The sequence below is a fragment of the Pituophis catenifer genome, unplaced genomic scaffold, assembly GCF_029215685.1.
Source record: "Pituophis catenifer annectens isolate HBS135680 unplaced genomic scaffold, rPitCat1.0.hap2 SCAF_1, whole genome shotgun sequence".
NCBI lineage: Eukaryota > Metazoa > Chordata > Lepidosauria > Squamata > Colubridae > Pituophis > Pituophis catenifer.
The window spans coordinates 312070514-312097736 of record NW_027256881.1 but is presented as its reverse complement, the minus strand read 5'-3'; the positions used below and the strand labels follow the sequence as shown (position 1 = coordinate 312097736).

Sequence of the window (27223 nt, the reverse complement as noted above, 5' to 3'; positions counted from 1 at the left end):
GTGGCCAGGGGATGTGACAGGCAGCACTTGGCTTCCTGCACCTCCCTGGGAGCAAAAAACAGGCTGTGAGGGGGATGCCCTGACCCCCCGGGCCCGTTTTGGGCCTAGTAGTCCTTCCTGCAGCCTCCTGGGAGCAAAAATGGGGTGCGTGGGGACTCCTGGGAGGGGCTGGGAGGGGCAGGGCCAGCCAGAAATTTAACAACTGGTTTGAACCGGCCCAAACCTGTTGAATCCCACCACTGGATTAAAACAAGAAAAAGAAAGGTATCACACTTCTTCATAATAATGAAAACAGTAAAATTTCAGCTATGAAAAGTGCCTAGATTATATTTGTTTTATGAGCATCCATATCCCCACCCCCCATGGGGCAGAGACAGAAAACAGCATGTGCTATTGCTAGCAGTAGTGTTCTCTTAAATTTAACACAAGCCTTAAAACAGAAAAATGCATATTTTAAAAATACCAAGGTTTTGCCTTCATTTGCTTTCAAAAAAGGGCAGATATTGCACTCTGAATGAGTCATGTATCCTGACTCTAATATTTGTACTACTGTGTAACAGGCTATAATTTGCTAACAGAGGTGGTGATGGTGGACCGATAATCATAATTATTTGTCTTACCTCCATCTTGCTGTGAGTTCATGATATTTAGGGCAAATAGCATTGCATTTGAAAATGTGGTTGCCTCTTCTTTACTAGCAAAGTTCAGTCCATAAACCTGCCGTGCGTCACGCCACTGATGGAATGTTGGCGTTGCCTGATTGTACTTCAATCCTTTCACAATTGAATAATTAATCACTACCTGAAATTGAAATGTAAGAAATGAGCAGTCACTAAGAACATACGCTTTAACCTGATGCCATTATTTTCATACGATTGTTTTTTTACTACTATAATAGTGCATAATTTTATTATCTGGTTTTATGAATGGGTTAATATTAGCTGCATCAGAAGGAGAAATAGCCTAGAAGGCAGCACAACAACCTACTAAGATAATAATGAATTAGCAGCTACTAATTCGAATTAGCAGGAAAAACAATACACATAAACCCATGTATCATCTTAACATTGTTTTATAGTCAAATGTTATATACCTTGTTTTTCTCTTTATATAAGACTTTATTTTCTTTTTGAAATAAATTTTGATTCCTCCCCCCAAATATATTTCCAGAAAGGCAGAAATCAAGAAGATGTCTTGAATGAGATTGTTCTATCTTTTCATTTAGCCCAGTATTGTCTGTTCTCTTGGGAGCCCAAATATGAAGGAATCTTTCTCAACACCTGTTATCTGATTCTTTTAGCTGCAGATCCTAGGGATTATAGCTTGGGGCCCCCACACGTAAAGCAAATATTTATAACTGAGCTAGGGTTTATCTCAACCATTCTGCCAGAATCACCAATAGTGAGCCTCCAGAGCACTGGTGAAATCCAAATTTTTTTACTACCAGTTCTGTGGGCGTGGCTTGGTGGGCATGGTGTGGCTTGGTGGGTGTGGCAGGGGAAAGATACTGCAAAATCCCCATTCCCATCCCACTCCTGGGGGAAGGATATTGCAAAATCTCCATTCCCACTCCACTCTGGGGCCAGCCAGAGGTGATATTTGCCGGTTCTCCGAACTACTCAAAATTTCCGCTACTGATTCTCCAGAACCTGTCAGAACCTGCTGGATTTCACCCCTGCTCCAGAGTCTATACAACTCCTTGTTTTGCCCTGCCCTTCCAGCTCAGACTCCTAAGTATCATAATACCATATTATAAAATTTGCTCTTTTCCGTCTAGGTATGCTTCCTCTTCAGATCCAAATGCCTAAATCAGATACAGTTTGGAAATAAAGTACATTCTGCAAGGGTGTAGCAGTAATGTGACCTGAAAGTAGGGGACACTGCCATCAGCCCTCTTGCTACAGTCCAGTCAATTATGCACATTGTCACCTCACCTGACCCCTGTGAGGGCAATGGGATGGTTAAAATGGCCTGCCCCAGTCACCTAATAAATCCAAGACATAAATCCAATTCCGAGGGCACCTAGGAATTTTTCCAGCCTTCAAGTAACTATTTTCTGGGATTCAACAAGGACATTAAACATGACTGAATACAAGCAGACTTTCCCAAGTTGAAGACTGAAGGCCTCCCTTTTTGCAAAGCTTCAAGAAATGAAGCAGCTAAAGAGAGAGATATATAATAAAATTGGCAGAAGACAATCAGTGAGTTTAGGAGTATTTAGTAGCATAAAAGGAGTGGAATGTGTTTTCTTCACCGCTTTTCCTATGTCTCCAGACTCACATCACATAGTAGCCCTGGGTAAAGAAGCTGATCTCTATGCTGACCACCACAATAATTGTATGGGATTCTTTGAGATAAAATGATTCACATTCATTGAAAATAGACACTAATTGGGCAGAATCTTACGAGGTGACAAGGGTAATGTCTAACAAGATTATCTGGGATCCCTTTGAGCTTGTAGAGATCAAGAAAGTGAAAACAATCCTCTGCAGCATGATTGGATTTATGCCAATCCTGCCTTCCTAAGTAGAATGCCTTCAGCTGGATCTGGAAGGTAAGTGATATCACTCTGATGGAAAGAGAGAAACCATCTAATATAAAGGAGGCATACTTCTATTCAGCTATATTACAGAACTTCTGCCCAATCTCCAATCTTCTTTTTTTTAGAGAAGATGGCAAGGCTTCTTCTACAGAAAATCCTAAAAGAAATGGATCATCATTATGCAGGCCTTGACATGGAAGAGAAACAACATTGGTTACTCTGGTGGAATCATCTATGTCAAGGTATATATAGCTGGACTGTATACCTCTTGGTCCTAGTGTACATTTAAGCAGCATTTTATGCCATCAATTATGATATTCTTGTAGACTGCCTGCAAAAATTCAAAGAGGCACTGGTTCCTGCTTGACCATCAAGTAAAGACTGGCTAGGAGACCTTCCAATTTGACTGATGAGCCAAACACAGTCCTTTTGGAAACAGAAAGCCAATATAACTTTGATTCATTCCCACCTCATGTTTAGATTACTGCAATACTTTAAAATGGAGCTCTCCTTGAATGACTCAGAAATTGAAACTGAAGTAGTCCAATTTACTTCTGCAAAAAAAAAAGTGTGCCAGTTTGGTAGTTTCCACATTATTGAAGTTAATCTACTGATAAACCAATAGGCTTCCAGCCAATTTGAGATTTTAACTTTTTAATTCCTACATATGTGGCATCTATTAGATCAGGGGTGTCAAACTCAATTTCATTGAGGGCCGCATTAGGGTTGTGTTTGACCTCATGGTGTGTGTGTGTGTGTGTGTGTGTGTGTGTGTGTGTGTGTGTCTGGTGGCATGGTCAGGGTGGGCGTGGCCAGCTCGAGGTCACTCATCAAGGCTCCATTTTTGGCCGCGACGGCCTCCTGCAGCCCTTTGCCAGCAAAAATGGAGCTCAGGGAGGGTCGTAAGCTCCGTTTTCGCTGGCAGAGGCACAGCGGGCAGGTCCTTCACTGTTTCCAGGGCGGGTCCACAGGCCAGGTCTAAGCACCCCGTGGGCTGGATCCGGCCCCCGGGCCTTGAGTTTGACACCCCTGTATTAGATCATCTTTATTGACTAGAGTTAGTTCTGTGAACTTATCTTAAGAAGGGCTACTGGATGAATGAAGCTGCTCATTCAAATCCAGATGATAAGAAACATCTTGTTTCTGAAGATATGGAGAGCTTCAGCTTGCTTGCCTTTTGATAATCATTAAGGCCATAAAGTTCAAAGGGACTTTCACAGCAAATGATGACTATAGAAGATTATTATGCTAATGAGAGTTTTCTTGTAAGGCAAGGGGTTTGAAGTAGAACAGTATGTATAAATAAATAATTCAGACAAATGGGGGGGAGTATAAAGCTTGGAGTGTACCACATGCTATTTATACAGTATCCCACATATAAAAGCTGGCATCTCTTGGTAATGCTGGAATTATCTGAAACCCTGGAGAACTTCTTGTAACCACTTGAGACAGATCTGTGTTAAATGGAGCAACAGCCCACTTCAGCATAAGGCATCCTTTGCTCAGCATAAATTATGTATTTCAACCACAGAGGAAAGAATGTACTCTTAAAATAAAAAGTTTATATGTACATACACACACTAATATACCTTTTTCTAAGACACAGAACAACCACTGTTCTTAGAATTCTATTTTAGAACTTGTATGGTTGAAAGGCTGAAAAAACACTCACTTGTTGATCTTGAAGTTTAACTCCAACTACTCTAAATGTGTTGCTGGCCGTGTTGTGATAGATGTTGATTCGGCTGAAGCCCTGTTGTCCAGGCTTTATTGGCACCCATTTCTTACTGGTATCGTCATAAACCATAACTGATGCCCGGGCTTGGCATATACTCTGTTCACTGAAAAATAAATCAATAAAAATAAACAATAAATCAAAGAGAAGCACGAAATCTGTGATATATTTTATAATCTGAAATAGTAGTGCAATAGTAGTAATGTTACCCTGTTTCCCTGAAAATAAGACATCCCCCGATAATAAGCCCAATCGGGCTTTTGAGTGCATGCGCTAAAATAAGCCCCTTCAAAAAATAAGCCCTCCCTGAAAATAAGCCCTCCCCAAACATATTTAAATACATGTGCAGCCGGTCCCCACCACTTCCTCTGGTTAGGGTTAGGGAGACAGAGCTGGAAATCAGGTAAGATGGCAAGAGGAGCCTCGTCTTGCTCAACACACCCCAAAATAATAAGACCTCCCTGAAAATAAGGCCAAGTGCTTATTTCGGGATTCAAAAAATATAAGACAGGGCCTTATTTTAGGGGAAACATGGTAGACATTTGCATTTTAAATGAAATGATTCAATTCAAATTTCACCAATGGAAATCTGAACATTATCTTGTAGTCTCTACATTTTATGTTTTGGATAAAATGCATAGAGTAATACACTGACTGTGGAAAACAAATATTTTCATATTTAAATGCAAATTCGTTTTTGTTTTTCCAATGATGACTAAAACAAATAAGCATGAAGCAGACTTATGAACACATGAAAATGAAAGGACTGATTCACACATTCCCTCTAGCCTGTAAAATGAAATATTTAAAAATGACCGTATGCATACAAAATACATACTATATGCTAAAATAGGATCCCTACCCAGTTTCACACCTTCAGAGTTTCTGTAAAGCTGGCCTGGTTGTGCTGGTTTGTGCTATCAGAGGGGAAAATGATCTTGCCTACTGCTTATAGTTTTTTTAGAGAACTCAATGTAGAAGAAACTCTGTTTCATAAGTTTATCTGAAGCCCAGGACTTAATCAAGCTCAATTTTCTTACAAGCCATTCATCCTTACTTAAACATTGTACGTTTCAAGGGAAGTGCTAAGAAGACTGTTCACAGCAGAACTTCTCCTTACAAGATTTAAGAATTTGAGTTCGCCTGCCAATAGAACAAATGGAATGGCAAACTAGATTGTTTTTGTCCCTTCCAGTTCCCAAAGATCACCAAAGAAATATTGGAGATACAGTACAAATGAAGAAAAGTACAGGAAGTCCTATTGCACAAATACCAGTTTGTGTATATCCATCACACAAATTGTTTGAAGAGGGATTTTTTAAATTGCTATCAGCTAAATCAAAGAAATCTAACCTCATTTAATTATTCACATATAAAAAAAGTAATTTAAAAATTTAAATTATCACATTTAATAGACATTAAAAAAAACCAACCAAAACAATTCTTAGCCAATCTTCTATGCAGAAACTTCATTTTGTTTTATTTTTAATGGAAAAGACCCAGCTTTTTATGTGAAAGAAAAATATTTCTTGTATTACACTACTGATGTCTGTGCCTTAAATAGCAATACTGGATACTTGTTAATCAAGCTACTAGCAGTAATTCTAAGCAGAGAAATAAAAGGACAATTTTTTTTTCTTTTCTTGTTGTATCACCTCCTTCCTAATCTATTTTTTAGGCTAAGAATGTTTTAAAAAACAATGAAAAGTGCTACAGTTAAGATTAAAAGCACTTCTTAAGTTATAGTGCTCTTATAGTGTATTTCACATAGAGATTGCATTCTAGGATAGAAGAATGCAATCACAAAATAATTCTAAAAATAGAAAAGTAAATATTGATCAACATAAAACTGTGAGTAGAATTACAATTTAACCTAGTGGAGTTGTTGGTATGAGAACTGGAACTCTAATCTAGCAAAACTACAATTAATGCTCTGCAATGTATACTGAAGAGACTTTAACATTGGGCCAGAACGTTTTTTTTTTGTTTTGTTTTGAGCACAGAGGTAGCCAAATTTGCCAACACTACAAAAATTTATCACAACAGGAAAATAAAATATACAGTGAAGAGCTCCAAAAATATTTCTCCAAACTATATGAATGAATGAGTGCCAGATGTCAAATGCAGTTCCACGCAGAGCAATGTACCGTACATCAGCAGAAAAATTCAAACTTCATACATTAATGAATGGGTTGAAAGTTGCTGGCAGTTGGGAGCAGCTGATCGGGGAAGGTATCCTGGAGTCATGGTAAATAAGTCAAAGAAAATATCAACTCAGAATGTAATGGGGGGGGGGAGGCACAATTTGGAGATTTTAAAATAAAGCATCAATATTGCAATCCCCTTAGCTAAATCATAGTGACTCTATTGGAACATTGTGTACATAACTAAAAGAGGATATTATGGAGCTTGAGAATCCCCCCCTCCAAAAAAAAAAGACACATACCCACACACACACAAATATATATCTTTAAACAATGTATAATTTCATTGTGCAATTACAGTGATGGCTACCAATTTAGAATATTTTAAAAAGGGCCTGGAAGATTGGGCTATCAGGGGCTAGTAGTCTAAAGAGCTGTTTACCACTCCCTTAAATATTGACTGCTGTATTCAAATAGCAAGAAAAGGTTATCACTCTCCGGTTAACATCATGGGGTGCCCATAAAGCATCTGGTTTGGCAATGTGGGCACAGAATGCCATCCTGATGGGTCACTGTGTTATTCGAGATGACACTCATGTTCTTATGGTGCTACAAATATGGAATTTATAATGGATAAGCCATATCATTATGTACTGCTGGGTTCTAATTTCAGATTTTAAAAAACATTTTGCTTTTCTTTTATAACTCAACCCAGGCGGGACTGTATATACAAGTTATTACCAGACTCACAACACTAGAATGCCTCTTTACATTTCAATTTCTCCTCTGATAAACTCTCATGGTAAAGCCTAAAAGCCCGTTTCCACACTGCTTCAGGAGCTTCTACTCTTACGCTAATATTTATTTAAAAGCTCACAATAGATGGTAGGATTCTGTCATGAAATTATGATAGTCCTTCTATCATTACATGTCATACCATCAATTACAGTATATCACAGGAGTACACCCCCTCACATTTTGTAAATATTTAAGTATATCTTTTCATGTGACAACACTAAAGAAATGACACTTGACTACAATGTAGTGATTGTACAGCTTATATAACAGTGTAAATGTTCTGTCCCCTCAAAATAATGCAACACACAGCCATTAATGTCTAAACTGGCAACAAAAGTGAGTACACCCCTAAGTGATAATGTCAAAATGGGGCCCAAAGTGTCAATATTTCAGGTAGGTAAATTGAGGACCCAGTTGTGGGGGCAATAAGCTGACTTTGTATAAATATACAAAAGGATGAAGGCTATTGCTTAGCGCATTGTAAGCCGCCCTGAGTCTCCGGAGAAGGGCGGCATATAAATCAAATTAAAAAAGAAATGGCCAAAAAAAAAAGAAGAAGAAGAAGAAGAAGATATCTGTGACAATTAGAAGGAATTATATCCTTGAAGCTTATGTTTGCAGTTGTGAGTTTTCTATTCTAATTACTGGATTTCTGATTTCTAGTATATCAAGGAGCCAACTTTTGAAACAACTAATGGTCTTATGGGTAGGTGTAATTCTCAGGATGAGGCCAACCAAGTACTTAGAACATATTTCTCCTGAATCACAAACTTGGCAAGAATCATCATTGTGTAGAAAAAGGAAACAGTGAGGGATTCTTCTGGAAACGATCCCAAATACCGACACTTAACAACATGCATATTGTAGTACACTGCATGATTAATGGTGACTGCTGGGATTACAACTTTTGTTTTAAGTAAGTGGCAGTTTTTAAAAACACATGACAACACTTGAAGCACAATCAGTCTTACCCAGTCTAATTTCTTTGGGGACTGAATGAGACGCTATGGTAGATGGTAAGATTGCTGCAAAAAAGCTGCCCTATATTGCTGCTTTGAGATGTCTGGGTTTGTATAACATGATGTAATATCATTCAGCAATGATTTTTCCTAAGTCCCAGTGAATTTGAAGAAAGGCAATGAAATTGTGTACCAAAATAATGTGATGCCATACAAAGGGGAGGTGAAGGAAGAGCTGGGGCTAATGGTTTGGGCAGCAGCTATAGATCTGCTTTTGCATCTGGCAGGAAATGAGTCACAGCATCATAATTCTCATTCATTTTGAGCAGAAGATGTTCCTGGTGGATTGCACCTCAACCCTCATCATTTTAGACCAAATTATAACACCAAAACACAAAAGTATTTTGCCCAGGGTTGTAATTCAGTATATCACTTTGGCATGCAAAATTTTGGTTCAGTTACCATAAAATATAAATAACTTTGGGATAGTTCCATGACTGGAAAAAGTATTCTCTGTTCAAGACTGTACAGAAAAATTCTGCCAGGCAGTAAAGAAAATAATTAAGTTAACACAGTCAACAATGTGAAGCACCTTTTTACAATACATTGTGCTAGAAGGCTGAAAGACTTTTCTGTATCTTCATATTCTCTCAAGCCTTACAAAGTTCTTCTACAATGACATCAAATCTTTTTTTTTCATTTGCTTCAGTGAAGCAAATGTTAGTTAGGTTTATATGATAACAGTGCAGCCTCCTCTGATGTGCTGGTGTTGGCATTTGCAGCCAAATGAAATTTTCCAATATATCTGAAATTTGAGGAAGAGCTTAAGACTGTACATGCAGCCTTTCTGGAATGCTTGAAATACAGCAAGTTTTGATCTTAGATGATCAAGAAGTGGATGTCCTTAAAACTTTTTAAAATGCAAATGACTGAAAGAGATTCTGAAAAGTAGAGAGAAACAGGCATCCCCCCAAAATAAAGCCATACAAGGGAAGGGCTGAAATAATAGCCCCTCCTCCCAATCTTTCAGGTGACAGCTGCTCTATTAACTGAATAAATGGACTACAATTATGATCTTCTGAGGTGTACAAACAAGAATAATTTTTAGAATTATTTCCTTGCTCTCTGTTAGATTCCACTGTTCTGGTTTTGTTATTTAGAGACTTGATACTTTTTTCTTATTCTCCTTTTATTAAATAACTCTGTTTTTTAAAAAATATCTCAGTAACTTGTATATTTGTTTTTCTTATGCAAGATCAAGAGACCTGGTAGGGTTATTTTGAGAGCTCACCAGTTGTGCACATATATCTATATTACCATCACCACTACCAAGAGTGTTGTATTTATTTTGTTTATTAGATTTTTAACCCACCTTTGTTACTTGATAAGTGAATCAAGGCACCAAATATCCATAATACTCCCCTTCATCCTTTTATTTTCCTCACAAAAACAGCCACGTGAGATGGGTTTGGTTGAGAAGAGCAACTGGATTAAAGTCATCTAGCTGGCTGTCTCATGCCTAAAGTAGGATTGGCATTTTCATCTCCTGGTTTCTAAGGCAGTATCTTTAACTGTTACAACAAACTGGCTCTCTAATATCCCTGCTCATTCCCCCTGCTCCACCATACTCCACAGCAGTGTTCCCTGAACCTTGTAACTTTAAGGTCTGTGGACTTCAACTCTCAGAATTCCCAAGCCAGCACACTGGTTAGTGAATTTTATGTGTTGAAATCCACACATCTTAAAGTTGCTAAGGTTGAGAAACACTGCTCCAGAGAAACAAAAAGCCTGTCCCAGAAGACCAGCAGGATTCTCGAAGCTTTCTGTAACGTCTCATTCATCAGAGCCTCTGAGAAACAGCCCTGAACAGACATACAGTTTCATATTTTTGTTTAAGCAGAAAAGAAAGAACGAAAGCCAAGGAAAAAAATTACATTAAACAATATGCAAGCAGATATCAGTACTGGAGAGGATGACACAATTTACCATTCCTCTCTAATTTACAGCAACAGATAAGTGCCAAATTACGTATCTGTAATATTAGTCCAAACACACCTGGACCACAATACTTGCTTATAAGCAAAATAGATCATACCAGTCACATAAAAGTTCAGCAGTACATTCTACAGTTGGGGAAGTTATGGGAAAAAAATGAGCTTCTTCTTTACTATAAACGACAACAAGCAATTCTAATTCCTGTTGGTTAACCAGATATTTTTTTTAACTTATGTGAATGCAATAATATTTTTTTCTCTCAAGCCAACAGGAAATCATAAACCTATGGTTCTGACTTTACTAGAATGATTTGGCTAAAGCCAATGTAAGCTGCATTTAGTATGGCTGTTTAACAAAAACAAAAAACAAAAACCTGAGATTATACAGGATGTACAACTGACCGATGTTACCTAGTATGATAGAGATAAGAAGCCACATGCCTGTTGCTGCAATCCACATACTCTGAAGAGCTAATATATTAAACAGTTAATTAAAATAAAATTAGTTATGGCAATTTTTAGGAAAAATGTACGGTAATGTAAGTTTAATGTAAAACAAGATTGGTTGAATTGAGAAAATGTAATTTAATTACAGAGCAAAGTAATATAACTTTAAAATAACTTCTCATATCAGAGGTAATCTGCCTTTTAATGCCACTTGCCCAAGTAAATGGATGGTGTTCGGCCTATTTAGAACCTGAATGGGATTTCCTAGGAATACCTGGCTAACCAGGTGGTCAAAAACAAGACAAAACACAGAAGATATAAGGCAAACTATATCTGTGTAACTGACAAGAAAGCTACATGGACATGAATTCACCACGAGTCAAGCTTGACTTGAACAAAATTTTATCAAAAGCTACCAGATACTGCCAAATGTTATTAGGCCCAAATAATTGCTTTGACTTGACACAATGCGTATGTATAGTTTTTCTTCAAGTTCAACACATTGTTAACTCTGTTTGCATGCCCTAATTTTTGAAAATATAGTTAGACAATTTTGAAAACTCACACTCTTCAAAGAATTTCAGTTTGTGCCTGGAAATATCTATAAGGTACTAAATGAAAAGTTTAATTCTACTCTCCTAAAATGATACAATATGTGTAAATATAGACTCTCTTGCAAATAGCTTTTGAAAGTTTAAATTTTCACATTTCAATGATTTTGAGATGAACCTTACCAGTAAACCACTTCAGAGAACAGCTTTCAACAACCTTTCTGTTACACAACAGCTACTTAACACCAAACTGTTTCTAAAGTGCTCATGGAGTGACAATGGGTTTGAAAAGATTGTAGAAGATTCTTTTGAGTTATTGAGGAATTTGAACTATCACTAGAATAATTTTCACATCAGAACCAAGTAAGTATTAGGAAATTGCACGATGAAAGAGGCAAAAGATGTATCAGTACATGATTCAAAACAAAAGTGCAAAGTGATTTTCTTCTTTTTAAAGAACATTATGAGTAAATACATTACATATTCAATAGCTGAAATAAATCTGAAAAGTCTGCAAAACAGAACCCATACTCAGCATTATAATGTAGAGATCCAAAGGTTATTGACGTAGATGTGCAGTGAATCAAAAGGCATTTTATGCTGACTTTTAAGAGACGTTACACCTCAAAGTAAATTGAACTTTATTTTTGAACCAAGACAATGCCCAACATACATACTACAGGATGTAATGTAACATACACAGGATACGCTATATCTCACTATAAAAAGGCTATCATTAATGTAAGTTCTTCACTTGGAATCATTGATCTCCACTTGCATTATAAGGTTCTTTCCTGATCGTGATTGGTTCAGTCCCCACAAAATCATTAAAATAGAGATAACATGATTAGAAAAAGAAAAAAAGGTCCACTTTCCCTAGTAAAAATAAATAAATGAATCTGACCTGGTCACTTGGTTATTTGACCGATTGAAATCACTCAGGTGTGACATCTGTAGTTTATACTCACCAGACGTTGGCCATATCTGTCTTATGAACAAGCCAACTAATAGAGATAAAATTAATTTCAATACTACTTCTGACAACTAATGTTTCAGGATTCTCCTCCAGACAGACTTGATTTAACTATGGTGTCTCTATTTTATATTGTTGGTGCCTGACTTAAAAATGGCAGGAAATTGGCCACAAAAAGAGACACGGAATCATGTTACAATGGCAAAGCACTGACATCTTATTTATACTGCTACTATAGAAATTTGAGGTTCCAACCTCAAACTGATATGCTAAAGAAGATCACTGGACTGATAGTAACTTATTCAAAGTAGATTCAAAGGTGGAAGGAATATACAGTACTGAAATTTTGTACAGCAGAGATGCCAACCTATCTTAGAATATGATTCCTACTTACAGGAATCTCTAATACTGGAAGATGAAAGTTAGATCTGATTATTACCAAGTCAGAAGGCTAAAGAAGCTGGTGTAACACTCATAGAAAATTTATGGGAAAAATAAAAGAAGAATCAGTAAAGGATTTATATAGGTTGTCTTCAACCTACAATCATTCATTTAGCAACCATTCAAAACTATGATGGCACTGAAAAAATGACTTATTACCAGTCCTCACACTAACAAAGTGTGACAAACAAAGTTCATGAGGGAAGCTGGATTCACTTAACAATCGAATTATTTACTTAACAATTGCAGTGATCTGCTTAACAACTGTGATAGAAAGGTCATAAAATCAGGTGCAAACTCACTTGACAACTACCTTCCTTAGCAATGGAAATTCTGATAGCAATTGTGGTTGTAAGTAGAGGACTACTTGTAATCAACCCATGCTAGAAAATCTGGAGAATGTTACAGTGGCCAACAGATTGGAAGATGACAATATACACACCACTACTAAAGAAAGGTGACTTCATAGAACATGGAAGCCAGCAAAGGTGCTTTTCAAAGGCAACTAGACTTTCTTGGCTTCTTTCCCTTGAAAACATTTCACTTTTCATCCAAGAAGCTTCTTCAGTTCTGACTGAATAGTGGGGAATAGAAAAATGATGGGGAATAGAATAGAATGGTGGGGAATAGAATTATTCTCCACCATTCAATCAGAACTGGAGAAGCTTTTCAGATGAGAAGTGAAATATTTTCAAGGAAGCCCCCCCAAAAAAGTCAAGTTGCCTTTTGAGAAGTACCTTGGGACAACCATGACCTGGATGATTGAGAATCTCCATAGACAACGTGCAAACTATCATACAATATCCTTAATTTCACAGAAAAGCAAAATAAAACTGAGGGGCATCTGAGCCCTAAATAGTATTTCATTCTCATGCAAAACCTATAAACAGGATAGGAAGTCACAGTACGGACAGAATGTGGCAAAATAGATTGGGTCCAAGCTGGCAAAGGAATGAGACAAAGCTGTATACTCTCCTATTATTTATTCAACTTACATGTGGAAAATATATTAAGAGAGCAGGATTGAAGGAAGGTGAGAAGGGTTTTAAAAATTGAAGAAAATCACCAACAACCTGTACTACACTGATGAGACTAATAGCTGAAAATGCAAACGATTACAAAGCTCTTGTAACAAAAGAGCACAGTGAAAAAAGTGGGACCAAATATAAAAACTCACTTATGGTAACGGATAATGCAACCAGTCTCACAATTAACAATGAAGATACTAAAGTGATAGACAGCTTCTGCCTTTTAAGGGTTGCCTATCAGCACTAAAGGAACCAGCAAGAAATTTGGAGATGTCTATTATGCTGAAAAAAGAAGAAAAGATCAGAGTAACCAGCATCAATATGGATGTCCTCAATTACAGCACTAATAGGTGCACCATTGGAAGACCTGAAGGGCCAAGTTGGGGACAGATGCTTTTAGGTAAATTCAACTTAATATCCTCTAAGAGTTCACATCAACTTGATGGCTCATAATCAATAAATCAATCATGACGCAAATTCAGTCCATGGAAAATTAACCATTGATTCAAAATCTTACAAAGGAATGTTCCAAAGAGTGGGCTTCTTTCTTCCAATTCGCAGCCTCAGTGCTTATTCTAAACTTACTATCTACAAGAGAGAACCAGGTAGTCACAATGGTAGGTACGTCATTGTTTTTTCCCCAAAGTGAAGAAAATTATAAACATATATTGTTATTTCAAGGAATATGAGAAGTAAAGCTCTTTGCTTTGTTATACTGTCTGTGCCTCTTTCGTAGCTGGAACATTTAATTTTAAACATATATTTATATCGTGGAGACAGAATGGAAAACAGGATCAAGACCATGTCTTGATTTCTTCTTTTTCTTGTGCAATCTGGATGAGTCAAGGTTCAAATTCTACCTAAGCAACTTCCTTGAGTTCTGGGAAGAGTCACTTCAAGTGGTTCCTCATGGTAATCTCAGCCACCATATATCTTTCCATTTAGGGTGAATATGAAATAGCCAAGATAGCATCAGATATGTAGGGACTTCAGCTGGAATATAATACAATACAAGCATATAAACATATCTCTATCCTCTTGCTTAGGAGAAAGAAGGAGATAGCTAAGACAGAATGTCATTTGTATACATATCAACAGAGGCACCTGCAGTTATTGAGAGGGGAAGGAAAGAGCTAAACTCAAGGCCTTGCAGGTTAGATAACCCAAAGGCCAAATAATTCTCATCTCCCCAGATAATCTTTTTGCTTACTATTTAACAGTATGGTAAAGAAATGGTGATTTGCTGATTTTTTTTAAAAAAAGCAAAGACTTTAAATATATAACATTAAGGAATAGCTGCTATTTTTCACAGTGCCACAAATAAACACTGACATGGAAAATAGCATTAAAGAAATAGTTCTGTAAATATATTTGATTAATTAGAATAGCAAGTTAAATCTGTTTAGAATTGATTATCTGAATTAGTAATGTTGCAAAATTTGTAGCAATTCTATATGCAACTTGCATGACATATTCAACAGCACATGGCAAAATAATTTCATGGATTTAAACAGAATGGCATTCAGTTCATATCATACAATAAAGACAGTTTAAGAAAACATTTTTTTAAAATCAGTAAGATTCATTAAAATGAGAAACGTAGATAACTAGGTAAGCACACTAACTAACAAATAAGATTTAATCTACAACCACAATCTGAAGACTGAAAAAAAATCACCTTGTAATGATAAATAAGTCTAAAATTACTTTTGGGCTGACGATTTCAGATTTGAATTCTTACTTGTCATAATATAGAGTATTATTCTTCAAAGAAATGGTATCTCATTCTTAGCAGGCTTGTCAAAATCTTACCTTGCTGCCATCACAGAAACTATTCAGTGTGTTTTTGGAGAAAATCAGAGTACTAATGATTTGTCCAGTACGAATACTACATTGTAGTTTCAATTTGCAAAGGAGAAGTACACATTAACAGTTTGAACAAAGCCAACTGCTTTAACTTTATAGAGTCATAACTAAACAGGAAAAAGGAAGCTTTACCAAAAAAGAAAGCACACATACAGGAAACAAGTTATAGTTGTGCTTTTTGATAAAAAAAAATGATTGATCAAAAGGGGATTGGAAAAAGACATGAGACTCTTAAAATATGAAATTCATGTTCAGAAGTTGGCACAATGGCAAGAGCTGAGGTTACAAAATTATTACTATGTATAGCAGTCAGTTGAACTGTTTTTCTGTAAGATTTATATTCCACCTTTTTTCCAGGAACTCAAGAAAGCATTTATACTAAATAGACTGGTCTGATAAGTTTAAGCTTATCAGTGAGTTTACATGTCTATCCTTGCATTAAACTGGGTCTCCCTCGTTGTCATCCAACATTCTATCCTTTTGCAGCAATTTAGAACAAATCCTGCAGTAATGTGACTCACAGCATGATCAGTTTTCTCTAAGCCCTCTTAATAAATAAAGGGATTCTGGTTAAACAAACACTGTCCCAAAAGGTGTACTGTATCATGTTTTTACTGAAAATACAGAAATAGTATTCACTGTTTTTATTGGAAAAAGGGCATGAAGTCCTGGAATAATCATATAACAGAGTTGGAAGGGAGCTTGGAGGTCTTCTAGTCCAACCCCTGCTCAAGCAGGAAACCCTATACCATTTCAGACAAATGGTTGTCCAATCTCTCCTTAAAATCTTTCAGTATTGTAGCACCTACAACTTCTGGAGGCAAGTTGTTCCACTGATCAATCGTTCTGTTGGAAAATTTCTCCTTAGTTCTAGCTTGCTCCTTTCCTTGATTGGTTTCCATCCATTGCTTCTTGTTCTTACTTCAATGGCTTTGGAGAATAGATTGACCCTCTCTTCTTTGTGGCAGCCCGTTAGATATTGGAACACTTCTATCATGTCATCCCTAGTCCTTTTCATTAAACTAGGCATGGCCTTTGGCCTCCTAATTATCTCTGTTGCTCTTCTCTGCAGTCTTTCTAGGGTCTCAGTATCTTTTTTATAGTGTGGCAACCAAAACTAGATGCAATATTCCAAGTGTGGTCTTCTCACGGCATTATAAATGATATTAACACATCACATGCTCTTGATTCTATCCCTCTGTTAATCCAGTCTAGGATTGCATTGGCTTTTTTGGCAGCTGAAGTACACTGCTGGCTCATATTTAAGTGATTGCCCCCTAGGACTCCAAGATCTCTCTTACAGTTACCATCAATCAATTCACTTAAAGGGAGAAATTTGAATTTGATGTTCCAATTAAATTAGAATGTTATGGCATGGTCTCAAATACAGGCAGACCCAAAATATCTATGATTGAATGAGGAAAATCTCCAAGCCAATGGGGGACATTCATCAATAGATACAGGAAAGATAAGACTGAATTTATTGCTGTTAAATAATTGCTACTAGTTACTAAATGTAAAATTTTATAACAAATCAAGATACTGAATGTTGGCTCAATATCTTCAATAAGAACATGATACAGTATACTGTTCAATCAAAGTCACTTAACATTTAGATGAAGTTCTAATCTGGATCTTGCAAATTATATATAGTTTTAAAGAGTTCACAAACTTTGTCTCACCACTATAGCACATGACAGTTTTCTAAATTCTTCCTGCTGTTATCACTGAGGTCAGCAAAGCAGGAAAATGAGCACTGCTCTTAGAACTAGGTTAAAGAGCTTTCACATGCAGTGAGATCTAATTTACAAGAATGGCTTTTTTTTTTTTTTTAATGGAGGGGACTTTCCTAAATCATTAGTAGCTCAGCTTGTTTTTGTCAGCACCTGTTCCTGACTATCCTCTTCAAAAATATGGCTAAATATATTTATTTATAAAACAACAACCTTGAGACTCCAAGTGTCCAACAGCTCTAAGCAGATTTGGTCTATTACTAAAAGCCTTTAACAATTTCAGCATTTACAGGAGCAAATAAAGAGCTTCACATAAGTTCTTAAATACTATAGGAATAGCACTTAGACTTATATACCACTTCATAGTGCTTTACAACACTCGCTAAGCAGTTAACAGAGTCATCAAATTGCCCCCAACAGTCTGGGTCCTCATTTTACCCACCTCAAAAGGATGGAAGGTTGAGTAAACCTGAGTCAACTTGAACAACCAAATACTACGTGATTCAGCATGTACTTTCTCTTCTTATTTTACTCAAAATAAATATTACAAGTCCTCTTCATAGAACATAAAGTTTAGAAGGGATTCTGAAGATCGTCTAATCCCAACTCCTGTCCAATTCATCAGTACAACATCCTCAACAAATGGTCCTCTAGTCCCTAAACACCTCCAGTTTCTTATTCTGTTTTCTGGAACAACAGAACAGTTCTTCCCTTCCCATTCAGATACTTGAAGAAAGCAACTGTTGTCTCCACATCTTTCTTTATTCTTTCCTGCCTCCGAGTCCAACCATTCCTTCCAGGCCCCTATCATCTTGGTTGATCTTCTCTGGATCTATTCTAACTTGTCATTGAGAGTTAGGCAGCATACACATTTTAATTTAACAACAACAACAACAACAACAACAACAATACTCCCCCCTGGTGACAGCAGAATCGATGAGAAACAACTTGAAAAAGTCACCAGATATCAGAGAATCGAACTGCAGAGACTCTGGCATAAACCAGTGCAGGTGGTTCCAGTGGTACTCGGCACACTGGGTGCTGTGCCTAAAGACCTAGGCAAGCACTTAAAAACAATTGGCGCTGACAAGATCACCACTGGTCAGTTGCAGAAGGCCACCGTACTGGGATCTGCTCGCATAATCCGCCGATACATCACGCAGTCCTAAACGCTTGAGAAGTGTTCGACTAGTGATTTGGGATACGAAATCCAGCATGGTCATCTCGTTTGCTGTGTATACTGTCATCATCATCATCATCATCATCATCATCATAAAATGTATTATTTATTATTCCGCTGTAATAACACCAGTGGAACCGCAATAAACTGTGCTACTCGGAACATCATATATTTTAAGAAGATACTTGGTTGATACCTAGGACGCTGGCAGCAACCCGTATCAACTATTAGCACCAGTCAATTGTATTTGTGACACATTTTTAAATGTTCAGTTGACTGAGTTTCATGTTTAATAAATAAAAGCAATAATAAATAATTCAACTCCCTGCCACATGACTGAATAATCAGAAATAACAGAAGAGCATCTGAAGGACAGTGAAAAAGACTCACTGAAGTTAGTACACCATGAAGGATTTCTGAGTACTGGAGAAATAAGACATGGCAAGGCAAAGTATTACATAGCCAATACAGGTAGTCCTCAACTTACAACTGCAATTGAGCCCCAAATTTATGTTGCTAAGTGAGACATTTGTTAAGTGAATTTTGCCCCATTTTACGACCTTTCTTGCCACAGTTGTTAAGTGGATCACAGTGTTGTGGCTCCGTTACCTGAGCCTGTGTCATCGGCAGGAGAGAACTCCGAGAGTGAAGGAGAGGAGTTGGCAAGGCCTCCTTCTCCAGGACCCTCCTCTCTGGCAATGCCTTCGGTGTCCGCCGAAGGGCAAGAGATAGGGCCGGGGCCAAGCACGTCCATGCAGCCACAGGTGGACAGTGATGAGGGTAATGAGTCTTGGCTGGATCCTCGGCAGTGTCGCAGAGGTAAGCACACGCAACAGAAGAAAAGGCATGCCAGAGATTAGGCTGAGTCACTGGACCACACCCCACAGGGTATAAAAGGGGGTGAGGTGGCTATTCAGACTCTGTGACGGACAAAACTAACTACTATCGAGTCACATTGCATCTTTGGAAACAACATTATCGGCCTTGGATTTATTTTACGAACTGGACAATTCTTGACTGTGGGTATTTTGTTTATTGAGTAAAGTTCTTGGCAAGCAGCTACTGGGTTGCTGCCAAGCATCTTATCGGAAGAATTGGTTGTCTGCCAATTTATTTAACCCCCGGCTGTCTGTGTGCGTGTGTGGGACGGGGACAGAACACACAGCTGGTGTTAAATTAGTCACACGGTTGTTAAGTGAATCTGGCTTCCTCACTGACTGTGCTTTAAAAGGTCGCAAAAGGCGATCACATGACCTTGGGACACTGCAATTGTCATAAATTATGAGTCAGTTGCCAAGTATCTGAATTTTGATCACATGACCATGAAACTACAGAAACTGCTTTAAGTCTGAAAAATGGTCATAAGTAATGTTTTTCAGTGCTGCTGTAACTTCAAGCGGTTACTAAATGAACTGATGTAAGTCGAGGACTACCTGGACATAAAAGAAAGCAGGCAAAGCAGATAACACCTGCCAATCGCTAAGAGCAGGGAAATAGAAGAAAGACCTAAGGCAGAGGCGTTAAACTGGTGGCCTGCGGGCTGGATGCATCACGCACAGGCCACGCCCACCCTAGCTCCGCATAGGGGAAAAACATTGTGAAACATCACATGACAGCAACATGAGGCTGCGAGTTTGATACCCGTGACCTAAGGGGATAATTCTAGCCGCCAAGAAGAAATGCCAATCCCCGTGTGAAACAAAAACCTGAAGTAGACGGTCCTTCGTTCACACCATCACACTTTCTTTCATGCTAAGCTTCTTTGGCTGGTGCACAAAAGAACACCCTGGCTGCACTTTCCAACTACATACCATAGTGATAGAAATTTCACTGCTAGTTACTACCTGATGTCTTCCCCCCCCCCCCCAAAGCCTTGGATCTTAGTGTACACTCATGAAAATTCAAAAAAGGAAAACTTCCTGTGTCTGCTCCTGTTCTTCTGGGACTCAATAATACAGGCATTCCTTGTTTAATGACTAGTTGCTTAGTGACATTTTAAAGTTATGACAGACCCAGAAGTGAAATCCAGCCAATTCTATCTGGCTCGGGCGAATCGGTAGCGGCAGCTGCAGGAGGCTCTGCCCACCCACGTGGATGTCATGATCTTGCTTTTTTGCGACATTTTAAGCCTCTGCGCATGCGCAGAAGGCTTTGCGCATGCAATGGCGCATGCACTTTGGCGAACCGGTAGCGAAGGTAAGTAAATTTCACCCCTGGATAGACTCCGCCCCTCCTGAGCTACTTACATCCGATTCTGATGGCCATGCCCTCCATGGTCATGTGATCACATTTTGGGCACTTGGCAACCAGCTTGCATTTATTTGCAGCTTCCTGCAGTCATGTGATCATGATTTTCAACCGTTTTCCAGCATTTACTTCCAGTTGCCAGCAAAAACTGCTCATTGAGGAAAATGGACTTTTTTAAATGACTGCCATGTTCAATTACTGATACAAAAATTGGATGTGGTCACTTAGTGACTCACTTAATGACCACCATTATTTGCAACCATAATTCTGGGCTCGACAGTCATAAGTTGAGGACCTGTACTTAAAAAAAGATACTTCGTATATCTATTCAGAAGTGTGCCACACCAAGATTTATTTTCCTCTTGTTATCACATAAACAAATTATCATGCCAAAGCTACAGAGTATCCCCAAATTGAATATTTTTTTTATTTTTATTTAGAACACTTTGTGGTAAGAGAATTTTAGCATTATAAATCTAAACTAGGAATCATTAACTTCCTTTACTTTGTATCTTGACAGACATACTGTAGTTATATGCAGTGCTGCAGTGAAATCAGCACTGAAGGTAGGCCCAATGCTTTCAGTCCTATTTTAATTGTGTGTGTTTTTAAAGGAAAGGATGCAATACTTTTTTTAAAAAAATGGCAAATCAAGCCATGAAGAAATTGTCTATTACCATTGAATTAAGTTAATATAATTCTGGGGCTTCAGAGATTGCAAAAATGAGTATGGAAGGCCACATTTACCCATGAACTCTCCACCTACTATCTAGAAAATCAGAATAATAAAGTTATATACTGTTTTCAAAAATACAACTCTAGGATTTGTAGAGCAGTGTATAATACATACTTGACAGCTGACCCACAAGATTCTTTCACTATCATTTCAACTGGTCCACTTAAGTGTTAAATATAGTTTGGAGCTTCGAGATATGGGAGAGGTCACTGAGGAATATAAAAAGAGAGATCCTGTAGTGAAAATGGCTATGGATCTAACAATTGTAAGCCACCCACTGAGCTTAAACGTTCTGTCCATCTAGCAAGAAATACAAATGAAATTGTTCAACACTTATTGTTGAATTGTTCAATTCACTTATTTTGAATTGTTATATTTCTGACAGAAAGTAAAGATACCAACCAATCAAGCAAAAGTATTTTGAAGTCTGTTTCCATATATCAACCTCAAAAAACAGTATGGTAAATAAAACTATCTCTGGGACAACTTCACCCAAGGCTTAACATGATAATAATTCTCAGTTCCAAAAACATAGCAAGATCAAGATTCCAGGGCTTTTGGCCTTCTGCAGCTGTGAATGAACAATCATAGCAACTTGGATATTCCATTAGGCAGTGTTGTGTTACCCTAACAGTTTAACTCAGTGGGAGGCTGAAAATATAGTCTCAGTAAATTGTTGATGTGGATAATGAATCCTAACCCCATACTGAGCAGCAATGAAACAATTTATAGACCATATGGAGGAAAATATTCTGCCAATTCGTATACACAAAGGAGTTTCAAAGTCCATTGCACTAGTATCAATGTCTTTTTCACTGTTTATTCTATTGTTCCATTACTTTTGGAACAGTTATGTTTACACTTCATTTCTTCATTTTTATTGTTACAAGCTGCCTAGACTAGTCCAAGAGCAAAATAGGTGGCAAATAAATTTAACAAATAAATAAATGTAGGATAAATACCATGTCACAGATACAATACTTAAGTTGAAATGCATTTATCCTCTTCCAAAATGTCTAAAATATTTTATAATTTTTTTACACACATACACAAAAGAATTTGGAGCTCCAAGTGTCTGAGACATTCTACAACATATATAAAATATTTCAACTGAGGAATAAAAGAGGTTGAACATAGAAGTGGTAGAAGAAAAGAACCAGGCTGGTTACACAATTCACACAGGGATCACCCACAGTGAATAAACAAGAAACCATTGGATCAGGAAGGAGGAAGGCTTCTCACATTTATTTATTCCCCAATTCACCTATTTTGAGGAGAGGCTGGGTAAATCTAGGAAGACAATTTGTAGCATAAGCCAAATTAAGAGGTAACTAAGCAGTTTAAGATTTTGAGAAGAAAATTAAAAGCCAAAAAAGCAGCAAAACATATTCTGTAGATCTAGTGAATACAAACTGAAAGGATAAGGCATAACAATGAATCAGCTGTGGCACGCTCCTTGCAGTTTGCAAAACACTATTAAAAATAAAACTTAAAGGATCTAATCTTCTTCGTTAACATGCTCATTTTCCTAAATTCACCTAATGTCAAGGGCAAAGCCTGGAAATAGTGAAGGACTAGTCTGCACTGCCTCTGGCAGCCAAAACAGGGTGTAGAGGGCCCCCACACCCCGTTTTGGTTGGCAGAGTGCTGCAGGAGGCCGTTCAGGCTGAAAATTGGGTGCAGGGGGGGCGCGGACAACCCCCCGTGCCCCGTTTTGGCAGCAGGGTGCTGCAGGAGGTGTCCATCCTGTCTTTTCCCTCGGCCAGCCTGCAGAGAAGTACAATGCTGATCCGTCCCTTGAAGAAATCCAGTTTGACACTTCTGTCGTACACCTAATTACATTTCTGCAATCCAACAAGAACACAGCAGCAAAATACAACTAATGACAATTTTTTATACCAAGATGGCTAGAAATAGTTTTAAGAATTACTTTCACAGATATCTTATGTTATTACTGAGCTATCTCCATAAATCAAGCTCAGAGTTAAGCCCTAATAACTTTCCTGTGTACTTTCCTGCTTGAACTTCAAAAAAGGATATATAATTGATTTGTTATCATCTGAAAGATGCTCTTCTGCTCTTTTGCCTGCACAAAATTAACTTCACCACTATAAAGACAAAAATACAGATCAAGCCAAGCCATCCAATGTTACAAAATCTGCTTGGATAGTTAATAGCTTAATAGATGAAAATACTGGCCTACCAGGCCTTTTTCAAATCCAACTGAGAAGCTACTTTTTTAAAATCACACTTTTGTGCAGCTGGATATCTTTCTGCCTTTTTTCTTCCAATATTTCTACTTCCTTGCTTCCCCATTTCAGTTCTTTCTGTGGTAAGGTTCAGCATTTTCTAATACTCAAGCATTGAACCTTACCAGGTAAATCTGCAGCAGAAAATGTGTATTCTTGTGAAATGGAATAATATGCATGAAAAACACCTTGCCTTGCACCAATTTTAATCGACTTCTGCTCATTTCCCAATAGTGAGTGAAATTATCTTATTTCCGGTTAGGGAATAACATATAGATTGTACTGAAATCTGTACTGAAACATTTTTATTCTGTAAAGCAGGGGAAATGTATCATATGAAGGAATCCCTGAACTATTCATTTCTAACATGTGCTTCTGTTTTTTAAAACAATAACATAATTTATTGGTAAGTATCAAATAACATTATTTCCAAACAATACATCATAGGTAGTGTAAATTTTAATCTAATTTCATCTTGCTTTACAATTAATTAAATCCATTAATCTTATTATAATGCTTTTAATTTAGTAAGGATTTCAGCATAGATTTCAGTGTGGTACTTGGTCTTGTTTGGTTTTCAACTGAGGTTAGTTATTTTCTATAGATTCTTGTACTTCAGCTTAAAATCCTTATATATTTTGATTTACACCTGCTTTAAGGCAAAAAGCACTTTTATTTTCCTAAGGTACATATTATGATTCTAGGCTATTTTTTGCAGAGTAATCCTGTTTGAAATGTTTACTATGTGTGTGTACATATTTGCATGCATGTTAACATTTACTAATGAAACTAGATAAGGAAATAATCCTTCTGAGTTTCAACATCAGAACATTAAGAAATGATTTGGCAAAATCTATCCTGTTGATGTAGCTAATGGTCCAGGTTTATACCCCAGAAAGCAGTAGCTGACCTACTGCTCTAATTAGGCTGGCAAACATTTTGACATTTATGCTGTGGAAAGTAGACAACGTTTATCGCTTGAGGGAAGTCTTTCAGTTCTTCTAACAATCACAGAATCTCTTACATTGCATGCTGTGGCCTTTAAGCTTCTGAATGCCCAGTGAATGTGTCCTGAATTTACTGATTAAAAAAGGTTTATTCTGCAGGAGGAACACTATATAAGCAATATTATTTCAGCCATCTTGCACCTGATGTTAAATTTCCTCTTCCCAACTTTGTAATTTATATATATATTTCCAATTCAGGAGATGGATTAGTCATACTAGTAAAACAGACAAAGGAAAATAATTCTTCAGATCAGACCTGTACGAAGCTCTGTCTCGTTCTTCCCCAGCTAGGATCCATTTAATCTCTTATTCTTCCAAGCCTCCGTAATGGCACTCAGGACAATGATAAAAACTGAGCTGTTCCACAGAATGTTCTAGATAGCTAATTTTCCCATTTTTAAAGAATCTTATATCTGTTCTTCTGCATTTTAAAAAATTTTAAATTCCTAATTTGTTATTCATATTTTTAATGCTTATAGTGGAACTGTTAATGTTTTTTTATATTTTGTAAACAGCAGGGACTTGCTTAGGTTATAATAGGTATAAATAAATAAGTATTATTTATTTTTTATTAACAAAAAAAGTAGATAAAAAGGAAAAAAGCTTATTTGAAGAACATTAATTCAGAATAATGGAAGAATCCTCTAATTGCCTAATTGGGAAGGCAAAGCATCCATATGTTTCAAGCATTTCCTTCAGTGTTACACTGTCATTTATTCTATTGCATGCTAGCTATTAAATAAGTCCATCTTAATTAAATATAGTTTCATAGCGATATTATTCGTTATAAATCACTGTGTAAAACAGAGGTCTTCAAACTTGGCAGCTTTAAGACTTGTGGACTTCAACTCCCAGAATTCTCTATGCTGGCTGGAGAATACTGGGAATTGAAGTCCACAAGTCTTAAAGCTGCCAAGTTTGAAGACCTCTGGTGTAAAGTACGAACACATTTGGTGAAATCAGAATGAAAGTATTTGTAATGACCAAGGTAATATGCTTAAAAGTATTTAAGTGTTAATTACTGGTATACATTACATATGTGTAAGCATATTACCAATATTTATGTGCCATAAATAGGCCTTTGGATTTCAGAGAAACTCTACAGAACTCCTTATGGGTAGTCTCTTTTTTTGCCAGTACCACAAATGTTGCTGAGCCCTAGACTCTGTATCATTTGCTTTGTTTAAATTGTACCTGAAAGCAAGTTCTATGTAGCATTAACTTCAAAATTCTCATTTTAAGATTATAGCACAATCTAATTTTCCTTCTTTTACTACCCTTCTTCTACCCTCATTTCTTCAAGTTTCAGATATTTGTCTCACTCAACCTGACCACACAGCTGTCTCTAGGTCTCCCATGAAGATTTAATCCCAGCCTAATGTCAATACAGGCAGTCCTTGATTTACCACCATTCATTTAGTGACTGTTTGAAGTTATAACAGCACTGAAAAAAGTGACATGACCATTTTTCACACTTATAACTGCTGCAGCATCTCCATGGTCATGTGATTTACATTCAGATGTTTGACAACTGGCTCACATTTATGACAGTTGCATTGTCCTGGGGTCATGTGATCCCCTTTTGCAATTTTCTGACAAGCAAAGTCAATGGGAAAACCAGATTAATTTAACAATCATGTTACTAATTTAAAAACTGCAGTGATTCACCTAACAAATGCGACAAGAAAAGTCGTAAAATGGGGCAAAACTCACTTAACAAATTTCTCACTTAAATTTTGGGATCAATTGTGGTCGTAAGATGAGAACTACCTGTATTTTAATTCCAAAATTGATAGGGCATAGACAGAGAAATGGAAAATGAGTAACAATCTTAACATCAAATAAAAATAAGTGATGACTGTGGAACCACAATAAGAAATACGGTGGGCCTATTTTGCCTATCATCCTAGACCAGGGGTGTCAAACTCAAGTCCTGGGGGCCAGATCAGGCCCACAGGGTGCTTAGATCTGGCCCACACGGCTGCCTTGGAAACAGCAAAGGATCACCGTGGTGCTTCTGCCAGCAAAAACAGAGCTCGCAATGGCCACAGGCAACAGCCCTCCCAAGCTGTTTTTGCTGGCAGAGGATTGTAGGAGGCCGTCACAGGAGAAAACAGAGCTCAGAAGCCTGTTTTCACTGGCAGATCATTCAGGCCATCAAAGGCGCCAACACGAGTCACAAGATGGCCATGCCCAGCCTGGCCCTCCAAGGTCAAAAACAATCCTGATATGGCCCTCAATGAAATTGAGTTTGACATCCCTGTGCTAGACCAATTAAGACAACGTTATAGTTATTTCACCTTTTCTACTCCCAACTATGTTCTTTTTGAATATAATTCCAGTCTAAAAACAGCCTAAATTATGATGCAAATTATTTACTGGAACTCATACCCAGTACTATATTTGGATAAAAAATATTAGTAACATAAAGGTATTACCAGCACAGATTTCATAAGTGACTGAAGCATTAAGTTTTTGAATGGGAAAAATAGGTATCAAGAAAACCTATCCTATCTTAGAATAAAATGGACAAAGATTGAGAGAGCAAGAGAGAATGCAGTATTGCAGGCTAACTCTGCCCATATGCACTATG

General features: G+C 37.4%; 1 protein-coding gene across 8 annotated transcripts in view; it reads right to left on the bottom strand.

Annotated features, from left to right (window-relative positions):
- The window catches only part of EVL (Enah/Vasp-like), a 161571-nt gene that overhangs the window by 65319 nt on the left and 69029 nt on the right, over positions 1 to 27223 (bottom strand). For 6 of the 8 annotated variants that reach the window (XM_070941782.1, XM_070941766.1, XM_070941808.1 and 3 more), the window contains exons 2-3: positions 4215 to 4383; positions 621 to 801 (exon numbers count right to left, since the gene is read on the bottom strand). In XM_070941782.1, the coding sequence (XP_070797883.1) occupies positions 621 to 801; positions 4215 to 4383 (350 nt within the window). The other 2 variants (XM_070941791.1, XM_070941798.1) reach the window with 2 other exon arrangements.